At 45.8% G+C, this 15,987-nt stretch overlaps 1 protein-coding gene across 3 annotated transcripts in view; it reads left to right on the top strand.

Moving 5' to 3' along the window:
• The window catches only part of ZNF827 (zinc finger protein 827), a 181,246-nt gene extending 166,740 nt beyond the window's left edge, over positions 1-14,506 (top strand). The window contains exons 12-15 of one of the 3 annotated variants that reach the window (XM_059067365.2): positions 8,325-8,516; positions 8,881-9,058; positions 11,062-11,094; positions 12,563-14,506. In XM_059067365.2, the coding sequence (XP_058923348.1) occupies positions 8,325-8,516; positions 8,881-9,058; positions 11,062-11,077 (386 nt within the window). In that variant the 3' untranslated portion in view covers positions 11,078-11,094; positions 12,563-14,506. Of the gene's footprint in view, positions 1-8,324; positions 8,517-8,880; positions 9,068-11,061; positions 11,095-12,562 lie in introns of all 3 variants that reach the window. The other 2 variants (XM_059067366.2, XM_059067364.2) reach the window with 2 other exon arrangements.
• Positions 14,507-15,987: the final 1,481 nt, after the last annotated feature.

Here is a 15,987-nt window from a genome sequence, read left to right as displayed (position 1 = left end):
ATTAGCACTGTGGGCAGCGGGTGAGCTGGGAAACCCACATTGAGACAAATGAAATTCAGCATTTCTGGAGTGGCCAGTGGAGGGAAAGGCCAGCCTCTCTTCCATTTCCACTGGCTTTCAGATTTTTTTTTTCTCTTGTCTGTTACACTTTCTTCTCACCCTCTCCACTCCAAAGTATGCCTAAACCCAGTTGAGAACTTTTCTCCTCCCTCCCGTGTCCACAGCTCTCTCCACCCCACCTCAAGGAAACTATAGAAGTGTGCTGGAAAGATGTTGGACTTAGAACCACTTAATTTTCATCACTGGAAACTTCACACTCACGAGCAACCGACGCAAAGTCACTGACCTCCTAATTGCCACAGGGAACACGGTGAAGATCTTGTTCCCTCTGAGATGGTGGGACCCCTATTCTAGCTGGGAAGAACATTCTTGCTTGTTAGCACAGAGAGCCCACAGTGAAAAGCATTAAAGAAGTTTCTTTTGGAACACAGAAGAATAAGGTTCTATCCTATTTTATAAGCCAGGGGTGCTAGCAAGGTTTTTGTAAGGACCGGATAGTAACTGTCTTAGGCTTTCAGGCCATACAGATTCTGTCACTGCTATTCAACTCTGCCATTGGATGGAAAGTAGCCAGTAGGTGATATGCAAATGAGTGGGCGTGGCAGTCGTGTGCAATATGCAAATGAGTGGGCACGGCAGTGTTCCACTAGAACTTGCTTTACAAAAACTCAAGGCTAGATTTGGCCCAAGGGTTATAGTTTGCTGACCCCCAGTGATAAGCTTATGGCCCCACAGTTTGGGTTTCTCGTATTTAGCTGCTGCTTTGAGGTGTTTGAATTTAACCCAAAATATGTCAGTCCACATCTGTAATCAGTAAGCTGTGTAATTGCAGAGTTATGATATAAAGCAGTATGTATGCTATATAATATAGATAACAATATATATTCCCGAGAATAAGGAGCTTATGTAAGGCACTACTGTGTCTCCAGCACCTGGAGCAGTGGCTGCACAGTGTAGGTGGGGAGTAAGCCTTCATCCAGTGAATGAATATAAGTGTGCCAGCACGTCTGCACACACATGTGCACGCCAAGTAAGAAAACTACAGAAACGTGGCCCTTGCCTGACCTTAGAGTCTACTAACTTATGTATATACAGGCATACCTCGTTTTACTGCACTTTGCCTTATTTAGCTTTGCAGGTTTTGGGGTGTTTTTTTTTTAACAAATTGAAGGTTCGTGGAAACTCTGCGTCGAGCAAGTCTAATGGTGCCATTTTTCCAACAGCATTTGCACACTTCATGTCTCTGTGTCCCATTTTGTCAATTCTTGCAATATTTCCACCTTTTTCATTATTATTATATTTGTTATGGTGGTCTCTGATCAGTGATCTTTGATGTTACTATTGCAAAGAGATCAAGACTTGCTGAAGGCTCAAATGATGGTTAGTATTTTTTAGCAATAAAGTCTTTTTAAATTAAGGTTATGTACATTGTTTTTTTTTAGACATAGTTCTGTTGCACACCTAATACACTACAGTATACTGTAAACATAACTTTTATATGCACTGGGACACCAAAAAAATTATGTGACTTGTATTATTTCAATATTTGCTCTATTGGTGTGGTCTGGAACCAAACCATCAACGTCTCCGAGGTTTGCCTGTACTCTGTGTGGAAGAAGTTACTTGGGATGGAGGAGAGCACACGTTGAATTCTAGATCCTGGCTCTAGACCCCATGTTACTGTAAATAGCTCTGGGAATGTAAGAACTCATTTAACTTCTCTGGGCCTCCATCTGTCCCCTGAGTTTTTTTAATGAGTAGGAGATGCCAGACAGGCCTGAGATTCTCTAATTCTGTGAGCCTTGTTCCCTCATTTGATTTACCTGTCGTAGGAATGGGCATCTTTTATTTCAGTACCCTAGGAGATCTGAAGTGCTTTCTTTTTACCTAGTAAAGTTGTGATCCACAGGATGAGATTTAATGAATAGCAGATTTTTACTCAGTCTCTCTTAGAATCCACATCCTTCTTCATACTTCCTTACTGGCTACTCTTACCCAAGGCACCCTGTGAATGAAGTGCTGAGCGGGTATCTGAGGAACTGTCCTCTGTTTAGTGTTTCTTCAGTGACTCTCCCTTACCTTCTTCCTCCACCGCTCCTTCTCCCTGCAGAGAACATCAGCAAGATAAAATATTCCCTCCGGTGCTTCCTAAATGCAAATTTTGCTGCAGTCTTTAAATGTTGCAATAATGGCATTGAGGTATTTGAATAGCTATTTGGAAAATACAACCATCTGTATGCCGTGTCACATTGACACCAAAATAAGTGCCACATGACTTACCCAATCCCTGTTAACAAATCACCCCTAGAAAGGCTTGAAGAAAATAGAATATTTTTCAAACTTCCAGAGTGAGAAGGATTTGTAAAAGCTTAAGTGACAGAAGAAATCACGAAGGAGAAGAATCAAGAGATTTGACACAGGAAAATTTCTCCTGTTTGCAAAAGCAAAGCAAAAGAGAAGGAAAAGGAAAAGAAGAACCCACAGTCTGAAAAAATGCGTTTGTAAAAATGACAAAATGCTAATCTATCTACAACATGGAAAATTCATATAAACTGGTAAGAAACACTTTAGGTCTCCAATTAAAGGATTCACAAAGGACATGAACAGTCAATTCACAATAAAAGAAATAAAAGCTAATGACTTCACATCAGGAAAAATGTTCAACCTCGCTAGCCGTCAAACTAAAACTCAAAAGGGGCTTATCTTTCACCTATTAAGTTAGGAGCACGTCTTATAATGTGACCCACTGTTGCCAGAAGCTGCTGATCCTTCTGTGGCCATGGCCTTGCAAAGTGGTAGAACTTTTGAAAACTAATTAGTATATACCAAGAGCCTTGAAAATGTAATGCGCTGTGACCCAGTAATCCTGCTTCTGGGAATTTATCTGTAGGGGGAAAAAAAAAAAAACCAGCCAGTGGAATATTAATTTTAACTTAAAATGCAGTTTTAAGGAAATATTTAAGTAGAGTAGGATAAGTTTACCCCATGGATATAATAATATCATTTAAAACTATTAATTCATAATTATTTTGATAAATTTTTTGAGCACCAACTGTGTGCCAGGTATATAAAACAGCATGGGAAAATACAGTGTTAGTTATCATTATTATTATATATTATAAATATTATATGTTATATTTTATAGTATAATAATATATTCTTCAATAATGCTTACCATGAGCCAGGCATTGCTCTTAGTGCTTTGCATATAAAAACCCATTTGACGGGCTTCCCTGGTGGCGCAGTGGTTGAGAGTCCGCCTGCTGATGCAGGGCTCACGGGTTCGTGCCCCGGTCCGGGAGGATCCCACGTGCCGCGGAGCGGCTGGGCCCGTGAGCCACGGCCGCTGAGCCTGTGCGTCCGGAGCCTGTGCTCCGCAACGGGAGAGGCCACAGCAGTGAGAGGCCCGCGTACCGCAAAAAAAAAAAAAAAAACAAAAAAAACCCATTTGAGCCTTACCACAAACATATGAGGCAGGAGCTGATATTATTCCCATTTTTTAGATGAGGTAATTGAGGCACAAAGTACATACCTTGTCCCAGGTCATACAGCTACTGAGTGGAACAGATAGCATTCAAACTCAGGTATTCTGGATCTTTGAGTGGAACAGATAGCATTCAAACTCAGGTATTCTGGATCTTAAGTCCTTATTCTTTACTTTTTTATTTATTTTTTTATCGGAGTATAGTTGATTTACAATGTTGTGTTAGTTTCAGGCATACAGCAAAGTGAATCAGTTTGCTGATATATCCACTCTTTCTTTAGATTCTTTTCCCATATAGATCATTACAGAGTATTGAGTGGAGTTCCCTGTGCTATACAGCAGATTCTTATTAGTTATCTATTTTATAGATAGTAGTGTGTATATGTCAGTCCCAGTCTCCCAATTTATCCCTCCCCCGACTTATCCCCTGGTAACCATAGGTTTGTTTTCTACATCTGTGACTCTACTTCTGTTTTGTAGATAAGTTCATTTGTACCCATTTTCTTAGATTCCACATATAAGTGATATCATGTGATATTTGTCTTAAATGCTTATTCTCAACCACTATGCAGTTAACAACAACAGTTTTAAACTAAAGATGCTTACTTTTTCAAAAATAAAAAAAGAACACCAAGAATGTAATGTTGTTTGTATTGAGGCAGCAAGAGGGTGGGTACTTTTTTCTGGTCTCACTCTCTCAATCTGGGTCATTTTAAATTACGAAATATTTAGGTTTTTAACGTTCTCTTCAGTTGGCTGTCCCAGTGTTTGAGGTTGCATTACCTGTGCACAGGTGTCCTTCACCAAAAATCTTTGCGATGCTGAAGATCGGTGAAGGCTTGGATTGCAGTGAGCCTTGGATTGGGTTGACAAGGGCACCCTGGCTCAGTCCCTACAGATAACAGCGAGGGGAGATGTGAACTGAGGGGAGAGGAAGCTGTGTCGATGAGAGATTACAAAGAGCGTGGACTGGGGCCGTTGCCCCCGTCTGTAGCCCAGAGCGTTTGCCGTGGCACCTCTATATTTATACATTTATTAATTTAGAGAGCTCTCCCCAGTGCCGTAAGCCTGAGGGTACTTGAAGCTATTCTTAAAGATGGTAATTAAAATTATCTGTTTTAATTCTAAAAACTCATTTAAAATAATCACTCATAATATTCTGTTAATAAGACTAGTCTTAGAGGATGGATTTAGTGAAGCAATGTCAGGGACTCAGGGCCCCCACTGAAAATATTCTATTTGTCTACAAAATGTGACTGAACTGGTTCAATATTTAGACAAGAGACTGGCAATCATGGTGCTGGCTTTCCTTGTACCAAAGGAGGAATGTATTCTAAAGGCATGTTCCAGCCCTTCTCGTGGGTCAGTAAGTGAGGTCACCTACTGTCTGTCCAGGAACCAAGTTCACTTCTGCTAAGGAACAGGATTATTAAAAATTGTCAACTTGGGACTTCCCTGGTGGTCCAGTGGTTGGGACTCCAAGCTTCAATGCCGGGGGCACAGGTTCAATCCCTGGTTGGGGAGCTAGGATCCTGCATGCCATGCTGTGGGGCATGCCCCAAAAGTAAAATAAAAAGGAAAATTAAAATTGTCAGCTGAAGTAAGGGTTGGGTGCTCTGGGCATAAGTGCAGCTCTGACAAGAACAGGACTTGAAAACATTGTAAGCCGGTAAATATTTTCCCTTCCTCTTTTTACAAACTTTTTTTTTTTTTTTTTTTTTTTTTTTTTTTTTTTTTTGCGGGGGCCTCTCACTGCTGTGGCCTCTCCTGTTGCGGAGCACAGGCTCCGGATGCGCAGGCTCAGCGGCCACGGCTCACGGGCCCAGCCGCTCCGCGGCATGTGGGATCTTCCCGGACCGGGGCACGAACCAGTGTCCCCTGCATCGGCAGGAGGACTCTCAACCACTGCGCCACCAGGGAAGCCCTACAAACTTTTTATAATTAGACAAGTAATTTATGGTCACTCCAGAAAATGTTGAAAACCCAAATAAAAGAAAACAGGCATAAGGCTGATCCTTTCATATGCTAGATGTAGCCACCATTACAGCTTTGTTTACTTCCGGATTTTTTATGCCTATATATAAAATATGATTTATATTTTTAATCTCCTAATAAAGGAACTTTGTTTCTAGAGTTTACAATCACTAGATTACTTAATTGGCTGATTTGAAGGGAATGGAAGCACAGTCTCCCTATATTTTCAACCCTAGCCTAAAACTATGGTTGCATTAAATTGGCTTGGGGAGAATTGATGTCTTAACAATATTGAGTCCCTTGAACATTTACAATGGATAGCTCTCCAGTTATTTGGGGTTTATAATGTCCATTTTTATTGATTACAGTTTACCTTCAAGTGATATTATACCTCTTCATATGTAGTATAAGAACCTCACAATAACTTCTTCTCTCCCAGCCTTTATGTTATTGTTGTCATACATTTACCTATTTATAAACCTTATAATACTTTATTATTTTTTAAACAAAATTACTTTTATTATATTTTAAAGAGATTTTAAATAGAAAGAAAAATTCATCTATCTACCCATGCAGTTATCATTTCCAGTGTTCTTCATTCCTTCGTGATCCATTTTTTAATATTTGATGTCATTTTCCTTCTGCCTGAAGAATTTTTTTTAACATTTCTTGTAATTTGGGTCTGCTGGTGATGAATTCTTTTGACCTTTTTTTGCCTTCAGTTTTGAAATATATTTTCACTGTGTATAAAGTTTCAGGTTGACAGTTGTTTCTTTCAGTACTTTATAAAGATGTCACTCCACTACTTCTCACTTGCATTGCTCCCAGTGAGAAATCTGCTGTCATGCTTATTTTTGTTCCTCTGCACGTAATGTGGCTTTCCTCCTCTGGCTGCTTTTAGGATATTTTTCTTTATCACTCATTTTGAGCATTTTGATTATGATGTCCCTTGGTATAGATTTCTTTATCTTTGGGGTTCATTGTGTCTCTTGGATCTGTGGGTTTGTGGTTTTCCTCAAATTTGGGAAAATTTTGGCCTTTTCACATATTTTTTCTGCCCTCCCTACCCCATTAGGGACTTTAGTTGAACTTACATCAAGCTACCTGCAGGCGTCCCATAGCTCACTGATGCCCTTTTCATTTTTGTGATTCTTTTTCCTCTGTGTTTCATTTCAGATCATTTCTATTGCTATATCTTCAGGTTCACTAATCTTTTCTTCTGCCATGTCTAAATTGCTGGTAATCCCATCCAGTGCATTTTTCATCTCAGGCATTGTAATTTTCGTCTCTAGAAATTTGGATTGGATCTTTTTATATCTTTCATGTCTCTGCTTAACTTTGCAAACATGTGGAATACAGTTACAGTAACTGCTCTTATGTCTTTGTCTGCAAATTCTAACAGCTTTGTCAGTTCTGGGTCAGTTTTGATTGGCTGATTATTCTTTGCGTTTTGGGTTGTGTTTCTTGGCATGCTGATAATCTTTGTTTGGATGTCAGACATTGTGATTGTTACCTTGTTGGGTGCTATATATTTTATATTCCTATAAATATTCTTGACCTTTGTCTTAGAATTCAGTTTATTACTTGGCAACTTTAATCTTTTTGGGGTCTTGCTTTTATGATTTGTTAGGCAGGTCTGGAGCAGTGTTCCATCGAGGGCTAATCATTACCACTATTCAAAGATCTTCCTCAGCTTTCTACTCAATGCCTTGGGAATTATACGTTTTTCTAATTTGGCCAGTGGAAACAGACACTGTTCTCTAAGCCTTTCAGATGGCTTTTTTCCCTCTAACTTTGCGTAGTTTCCTCACACACATGCTCTGACCCCTACTCTGCTGAATGTCCTTGAGGGACCCTCTGCAGGTCTCCGGGTTCCTCTCCTGTGCTGCTCTTTCCTCTCTGGTGTTCTGTCCTGCAAAGTCCAGCCATGTTAATCTCCTCAGACCCTCAGCTCTATCTCCTCAACTCAGTGAGTCTGCCAGGCCATTCCCCAACCTTGCACTGCAGCCTGGAAAGTAAAGTCTCTTAAGGCAGGAAGCAGGGCAAACGTAGAGCATGCCTGTTTTCTTTCCTCTCTCTCAGGGGTCACTCCTCTTTATTGCCTCATGTCCAATGTTGTGAAAACTATTGTTTGATAAATTTTTTCTGTTTTTTGTCTGTTTTTTGATAAATAGCAATGGTAAATCCCATCTCTGACACTCCATCTTGAATGGTAGCAAAAGTCTCCTGACACTAGTTTTCAATGGCCTCTTGACTTGTTTACTCCTGGTTTTGAGGGAGAGTCCAGTGCCCTGATGAAGAGTATGGACATTAGAGCCTGATCAAGTGAAATCTCTGCTCCACCACTTCCTGGCCATGTGACCAAGGCCATGTTAACCTGGCTGTGCCTCCCTTCCCTAGTCTGTAAAATGGGGGTGATAATAGTCATGCGTCATTGGATTTTTGAGAGGATAAAATGAGATAGCGCATTTAAAGCATGATAACCCATTTAATGCATCTAAAGTTTCTAGAACTTGGTAACACATTCATCTTAGCTATTGTTGTCATTTTATTTTAATTCTTATAAGACGCCAGTAAACACTTGCCAATTGAATATCTACTCTTGGCCCGAGAACCACAAGTGTCATCACCATGGGTGACTGGGACCTGGGATCCAGCACTGGGAGAGCTGGAAACCTCAGCTTGTGCTCCCTGAATGATGACGTAGACATGAGGCCCCAAATCCCCCACCCATAATTGCTATTATTCTAAGGTTTTCATCTCCTAAATAACAGACCTGCGTTTGTTTGTTTTTTTCATTGTTCAGGGGAAGACAGAAAGACCCCCAGTGAATCAAACAGCCCCTCTTCATCCTCCCTCTCAGCTCTGAGTGATTCAGCCAACAGCAAAGACGACTCAGACAGCTCCCAGAAAAACAAGAGCGGAAACAACCTGCTGGTCATCTCTGTCGTTCCTGGGAGCCAGCCCTCACTGAATAGTGAGGAAAAGCCAGAGAAAGGTAAGGGAGGAGGTGAGCTCGTCTACTCAACCCTACCCACTCTACGGGAGATGACCCAGTCTGGAGAATAAGCCCTTGACAGAGGTGATGTTGGGAAACAGATATTAGGCCTGGGAACAGTATAGTATGTATCATCTAAAATTTACATGTGCTTTTTTGACTTGATTTGCATCCGTATATGGGGTGGAAAGATGGGGAGTGTGACATTGATTCTGAAGCTGTATGTTTAACTCCTTTTAGCCCAGAGATGCAGGGAACAGTGCCTGGAAGGGTACAGCTGGGGGGTGGGGGGGGTCTCTGTCCTACTCCTGCCCTCCTGTTCCTCTGCCCCATGCACCCGTACACCCAGCCTCGGTCCTTTCAGGGTTCGAATGCGTGTTTTGCAACTTTGTCTGCAAGACGAAGAACATGTTTGAGCGCCATCTGCAGATCCACCTCATCACCCGGATGTTTGAGTGTGACGTGTGCCACAAGTTCATGAAGACCCCCGAACAGCTGCTGGAGCATAAGAAATGCCACACTGTCCCCACCGGTGGGCTCAAGTAAGGAAAGCAAGTACAGAACCTTTTACTGTGTTGTTTATTAAACACCCTTTCCCCATCCCTACCCCATCCCCTCCCCTGAAGGTTTTGGGGTCATGGAGTAGGGGGGCTTGGCATGGGGGCGTTAGTCAGGCACCTCTGCTGCCTTTAGCTGGATAGGAATTAGATCTGCCCCCCCAGGAGGTTGGCAGATATCAGCGGGAGAATCCATTTCACAAGACGACTTGCTGAAGCAGCTCGGCACAGGCGTGCAAGGGTAGACCCATCCTACACTGCTTGAGTTTTGCTCAGACTTGATTTTAAGGGACTTGGGGGTTAGTGTCCCCAGGTGTAAATCATTACACTGACACTGCACTTCGTCCTCTACTTTTTAGATGATTCGCCACAAGTCTTTTAAATATAAGCACTACAGCTACCCCATACACACCCCCCCCCCCCAAATATCGGATCCTTGCCAGTGTGAACAGGCAAGAGGCACCGTTTTTCATGCAAAGATCATGTGCCTTGTGTCTTCCTGCACATACGCCTTATGCCTTCCCAGGAGCTGGAATTGGGATCTCCCTGGTGCAGCCTTCGTGAGATCTGACATTTCCGGTCACATGTTCTTCACAGATGCCCAAAGACCTAGACAATGAGCATCATCATTAACCAATATTTGCAACAAGCCCTCTGGTCTGAAGAGAGACCCATCCGTTATTATCAAATGCACTGTGTGTCTGGCTTGATAATAGGTGCTAAAGGGCAAACAAGGAATAAAACATAATTTCCACCCTCGGGGAAATGTACGTCCGAGCACAACCAGAGTTTAATCTTCCCAGTGCTTCTGAAATCAGAGTCCCTGCTCATGAGGCACTCATGGTCTAGGAAAGAGAAAAAAGCGTCTGTCACTGGGCACAGAAAGACATACCACTTTCAAAGCATAATTATTCATGTTTAGCTGAAATGATCATGTTATTAAGAGAATGAAAAATGACATTGTACTTAATATAAGAACAAAAACACCTTTTGTTTTTAAACATTTTTATCTTGGAAACTCACAACTTGCCAGAGAAGTGACATGACTGTCCCGAATGGGTGAGGGGTGGAGGGATCCAGAAGGAGCCTGGGAGTCGAGTCGGGGGGCTCCGTGCGGGGTGGACTCCCCGGGCTCCCACCGGGTCAGGGGGGACCCTCCTCAAGAACCTGCCCAGAGGAGCAGCACCTCCTGTTGGATCCCATTTTGTTTCACCCTTGGGCGTGATTCGGTGGGAGGGGGAGGGGTGGGGAAATGGGATGGGGGGAGGGGCGGTTATCATTCCCGACCACCAGTAAATGGGAAATGCCTAGCACGAGCTTATTTGGGAATTTGATTTGGTTTATTCCCACTGTCCCTTTCTAAATATTTGTGTACTCATGTTTTTTTTTTAAAAAAAAAAAAAAAAAAAAGCCATGTATTTCCGTGGTTGGATTAGCACTCATTGCCCTGCCCAGAAGCCCAGTCACACCCATTACCTGCGGCCCCAGCCAGTTGTGGCTTTGCCAGTTAGGCCCCCTTTCTTCGGGGACCTAAGGAGTCCCGAGCCTCCGACCCACTGGGGAGGATGCAGAGTGAACGCTGATGCTTTTGCGGGTGTAGACGCTTCCCGTACAGTGCTAATGGTCCCCTGTGTAATAGTTGATGTTCTAGGATGACCAAGTAGAAGAATACTTTGAAAAAATTGCTAAAGCCTTCTGGCTGTACAGTGAGTCTTTGTTTTGTTTTGTTTTGTTTTCCCTTTGCCGTATCAGAGCATTAATTTGCCTGAGAGAGTGTCTTTACGGTAAATAACCGGAGCACGGAAAACCCTTAGCACTCTGCCTGAGCAGCGAAAGAAAGATTGAGCCGTGGGTCACAGAAATGTCCTTAACGTGAAACAGACTGCCGATGTCTAAATTGCTTTTCTGTGATGGGACTGCTTGTACTCTATATCCTGTTCATAATGCAGATCAAATAAGATTATACTATTATTTTTCTTTTGCCGTAGCTCAGGACAGTGGTGAGTTTCAGACTCCTCTAGGTAAGGCCCAGCTTGGCGTAGGGGTTGTGTGTGCACCTGACCTGGGAATGGGCTTTATTTCTCTCGTGTGCACTCTTCTGTGAGCTGAGGTTCCGAGGCTAACGGCGGGCTTGGTGCTGATGAGCAACGCACGGGCACTGGGTGCGTTGGGCTCTGCTGAAAACCTCTCCAAACCCTCCGAGGACAATCCACTCCCAGGCCCTGCCCTGCAGGTGCCAGGCCAGAGCCGAGGCAGCCACTTTTGCATTTGCATTCTTTTGGTAAAGAGAGCACACACGCTACAGCTATCCTATCAGCCACCGACTCGAGCCCGGCAGCTTCTACAGAGAGAAGCTCAGCAGAATCCGTAAACCTGCCCTCCCCGTCCTCCTCGCCCCTTCGGACAGCCGGGGGAGGCTTGGGGGTAGCGTAGCCTCACCGCCTGGGACGGAGAGACCCAGGCTTTGTCCCAGGGCACAGCCAGCCCGATAAGGTGTCAGAGCTGGGACTGAAACCGGCCCTTCTGGACGGACTCTGCCTGAATTACTTGCAGAGACGGGTCCAGTAACGAATCAGCGCCCACCATGTGCTGAGTACTCTACCGGGCACTGCAGAGAATGCAGAAGAAAAGGGGGATATGGTCCTGCCCGCTGAGAGTTTATGATCCTTTTGGATGACTATTATTTCCATGACGTAATAACATTAATCATTAATAATGCATTAACAATGTCTTCAAGCTCCAGATCGCAGTTGCCTCCGTGCCCCCATCCCCCATTCCTAAACGGGCTGGTGGGTGGGCTTCCTCTGCCGAGCCGGCTGCTGGTCCTCCCCTCCCTTCCCTGATGGAGCCCCCAGGGCTGTAGGAGGCAGGTTTTAGGAGCACAGCTCTCTACATCTCCACACACACTCCCGCACACAGACACACAGCCAGGCCTTCTCGTCCTAACCACCCTTTAATCAGCACGATTCTGACCCCTACGACTTTCTGTTTGCTGGAGGTAGCTCTCCCCCTATAAGCTGTTCTTCAAAACTCTTAGCCTCTCTGCGTGTGCTTGGTGTGGTGCATGAAAAGTCGATTCTCTGTGTCGCTCCCATCTCGAGGGGAGGTCGTGAGGGTTAGCCCTCGGCCGAGGCCACTGGGGGGGCCGGGGAGGGCTCCGAGGGGCCGGGCGGGGAGGACGGAGGGGAGAACAGCTTAGCCGGGCGCCCCCTCCCGCACTGGCCCTGCTCCCCTTCCTGGGGGCCGGCGTCCAGCGGGTGCAGCCAGGAGACCCCGAGCAGGCCGAGGGACGGCTCCGGAAGAGGGTCCTCGTCGCCCCCCGCAGGAGGCGGCAGGGCCGGGCTGGGGCAGGGGGCAGGCCGGGCCTCGGAGCCGGGAGGGCGGCCGAGGGCAGGCTGGTGAGGCGGGGAGCAGCCGGGCGGCCGCCGGGCCCGCGCGGCTGACCCTCCCCTGTCCTTGCTTTTCCCCCCCCCCGCCCCCCGCCCACAGGTGCCCGTTCTGCATTTATTCCACCAACCGCCCCGCCGCTATGGAGTGCCACCTCAAGACCCACTACAAGATGGAGTACAAGTGCCGGATCTGCCAGACGGTGAAGGCCAACCAGCTGGAGCTGGAGACGCACACCCGCGAGCATCGCCTCGGCAACCACTACAAGTGCGACCAGTGCGGCTACCTGTCCAAGACCGCCAACAAGCTCATCGAGCACGTGCGCGTGCACACCGGGGAGCGGCCCTTCCACTGTGACCAGTGCGGCTACAGCTGCAAACGCAAGGACAATCTCAACCTGCACAAGAAGCTGAAGCACGCCCCGCGCCAGACCTTCAGCTGCGAAGAGTGCCTGTTCAAGACCACTCACCCCTTCGTCTTCAGCCGCCACGTCAAGAAGCACCAGAGCGCGGACAGCCCCGAGGAGGACAGGAAAGGCCCGGCTCCGGCCCCCAAGGAAGCCGCCGGCCCCGGGGCCCCGCTCCTCGTGGTGGGGAGCGCCCGCCACCTCCTGTCTCCCCTGTCGGTCATGTCCGCCTCCCAGGCTCTGCAGACCGTGGCCCTGTCGGCCGCCCACGGCGGCGGCGGCGGCGGCGGCGGCGGCGGCGGCTCCGAGCCCAACCTGGCACTCAAGGCCTTGCCCTTGAATGGCTCCCCTTTGCGCTTTGACAAGTACCGGAACTCGGATTTCGCCCATCTCATTCCCTTGACGATGTTATACCCCAAGAACCAGTTGGAGCTCACATTCCACCCTCCCCGACCTCAGACTGCGCCGCCCAGCATCCCGTCCCCCAAACACTCCTTCCTCGCCTATCTCGGACTGAGAGAGAGAGCCGAGACTGTCTGAGGGCAGCTGGGCTCTGTACCAAAAACCAAGAGACAGAGACAAAAACACAAAACTCACAAAACTTAAACACAACCCCAGCAGGTGTACGTTGCTGCAAAACCTACAGACCCGCCCGGGTCTGACCACGTGTACTGTATATCTTTAGTGAGGAATAGAGAATTGGCTCTGTGTGTATACCTATTGCATTGACCTGAAAGCTGCTTTATCCAATCTTCAGAGAGGTGACCTACTGCATCCGTCTACCTTCAGAGGCATGCCTCCCCAGCCACGCCCCCCCCCACCCTCAGCCCTTCTTCGTACTTTGAAAGGAAACTCGTCTCGTTAAACCCTAAAGAGAGTGTCCTTAATAGCAGTCAGCACTTGTAAGCTTCTGTACCGGTGCATTTTGTTTTCTGTTGGGTGAATGGGGCACGTGGGCGTTTGTGGATTTGGAAAGAGACGGCCGTGTGTCGTGTGCCATAACATCTGCACATTCTTCGTACTGGCTTCTTTCACAGGGATGAACGTTCTTTGCCCTCCTGGGTGGTTCATCCACTACAGTCGCTCCCTGAGCTCCTTCATTACCTTTCCCTCTCTATTTTGTGGCTACAGAGTGGTAGGGCCTGGTGCTTAGGCGATGAAGGAATGGTAGACATCTCAGTGCTGCCTGAGATTTCGGACAGAGTCCTGGAGACCTTGTGCTTTTGCATCTCTGGGTATGAAGATGCGAGCAGTCGGGAGCCCGGTCTGGAAGAAATAGCTTGGAGCACTGCAGCCAACATCACAAAACTTAAGTGTGTTTTGTGTGTGTGTCCATACTTCTGCAGTGTGTATGGTACACACACACACACACACAGTGCATCATTTTTTTAAGGGCAGATTATATATATATATGTATGTGATGTATTAAGTCAGTGGTTACCATTTGTTTGCAGGAAACGAAAAATTGTACGAGTGAAAAATTTTATGGTTGATAAATCCAGCCAAGGAGATTAAAAGGGGTTTGGATAAATTCTGGGTATAAATGCTCAGACTAAAAAAGAAATGGCAGTTTTGCACAGTGCTTTTGGTCTTGCACTAGTTTTTGTTTCTCATCTGCAAAAAAGAAAAGTAAAATAAAAGGAAGAAAATGTACCTTTTTTATGGAAAGAGTAGACTGTATGTTTGAAACTTTTGTCATAACCTCTTTGACATATAACGACCCAACAAAAAAGGTGCTGTTTTGTCCTACCGTTCAGTTTATGCCCCTGAGACGTTTCCATTGTGTTTGCAGATCGTCAGGCTTATAGCGGTATTCTCCATGTTATTAATAATTCTGTATTCCATTTTGTTAACACCTGGTAGATATAACCTGCTAGGAAGCTAACTTTATACTTATTTAAAGCTCTTATTTTGTGGTCATTAAAATGGCAACTTATGTGCAGCACTTTATTGCAGCAAGAAGCAGATATGGATTGGTTGTACAGCCCTTTGCTATTCTTAAAAAGTAATGGGTGATTTAAAAAGAAGAAAAGGAAAAGAATCTTTGACTAAACGTGTTAATGGCTTGTATTTTTGAAGACAACAGAATTTCCAGTGTGAAACAGGCTGAAGAGCAGGAAGAAATGTGCTTTGTATAATAATGAGAAGTTTGGAATATAAAAGTTTATATATTATTTATCTATTGAAGAACTGGTGTACAGGAGGAATGCTTTCTTACTGCGTTGCTGTTTTCCATCATGTGTTATCCTAGGGTTGGGATTTTTTTTTTTTTCATCTATTCCACCGGAGGAAAATAAAAGCATCCCTAATTTTCTTCCTCTAGTCAGTTTGCTTCACTGAAAGCTCCCCTTGACATTGGTACCGTTCTACAGGAGTCCAGAAGTCTGTACCTTCTGTCCACACCATGGTCCTCCCCTATACCCACCCTTCCTCCCCCAGACCTAGCAGGTGTGCTATACTTCCCTTGCCAGTCATCCAGCCCTGGCAAACCTGTTTACACTAAGGAGATGTCTCCAGGGGCAGGGAGGCTGAGCCAGCTAGGGCAGGAAGCTCCCGCACCCCAGGTCATCTTCTAGCAGAGACATCTGTTCTTGGCCACGTTTGAAACGTCATTCAACGTCGCCACATCAATGTCTCAGTAAAAGACACTATAGACAGTTACGGACAATACACTCCAAGAATACTGGGCTTATGGGTGGATTGGGTATTTTTTAAGTCACGTCTTTTTCCCCATATAATGGAGAATGTGCCACCTGGCTAATCATGTGCTTTCACAATTACAAGTTCAGTGATGACAGGAAAGAGGGCCATGGTGATCCCACAGAGGCTGGCAGAAGGGCGAATCCCACGTGAGCACCAGCAGGTTAAAAGCCTGAAGGGTGGGACTTCCCTGGTGGCGCGGTGGTTGAGAGTCCGCCTGCCGATGCAGGGGACGCGGGTTCGTGTCCCGGTCCAGGAAGATCCCACGTGCCGCAGAGCGGCTGGGCCCGTGAGCCATGGCCGCTGCTGAGCCTGCGCGTCCGGAGCCTGTGCTCCGCAACGAGCGAGGCCCGCGTACCGCAAAAAAAACCCAAACAAACAAACAAACCAACAAAAACCTGAAGGGTGGCCCTGACAATTC

Source organism: Kogia breviceps, chromosome 6 (assembly GCF_026419965.1).
Source record: "Kogia breviceps isolate mKogBre1 chromosome 6, mKogBre1 haplotype 1, whole genome shotgun sequence".
Classification (NCBI taxonomy): domain Eukaryota; kingdom Metazoa; phylum Chordata; class Mammalia; order Artiodactyla; family Physeteridae; genus Kogia; species Kogia breviceps.
This window is presented reverse-complemented; position numbering and strand designations above follow the sequence as displayed.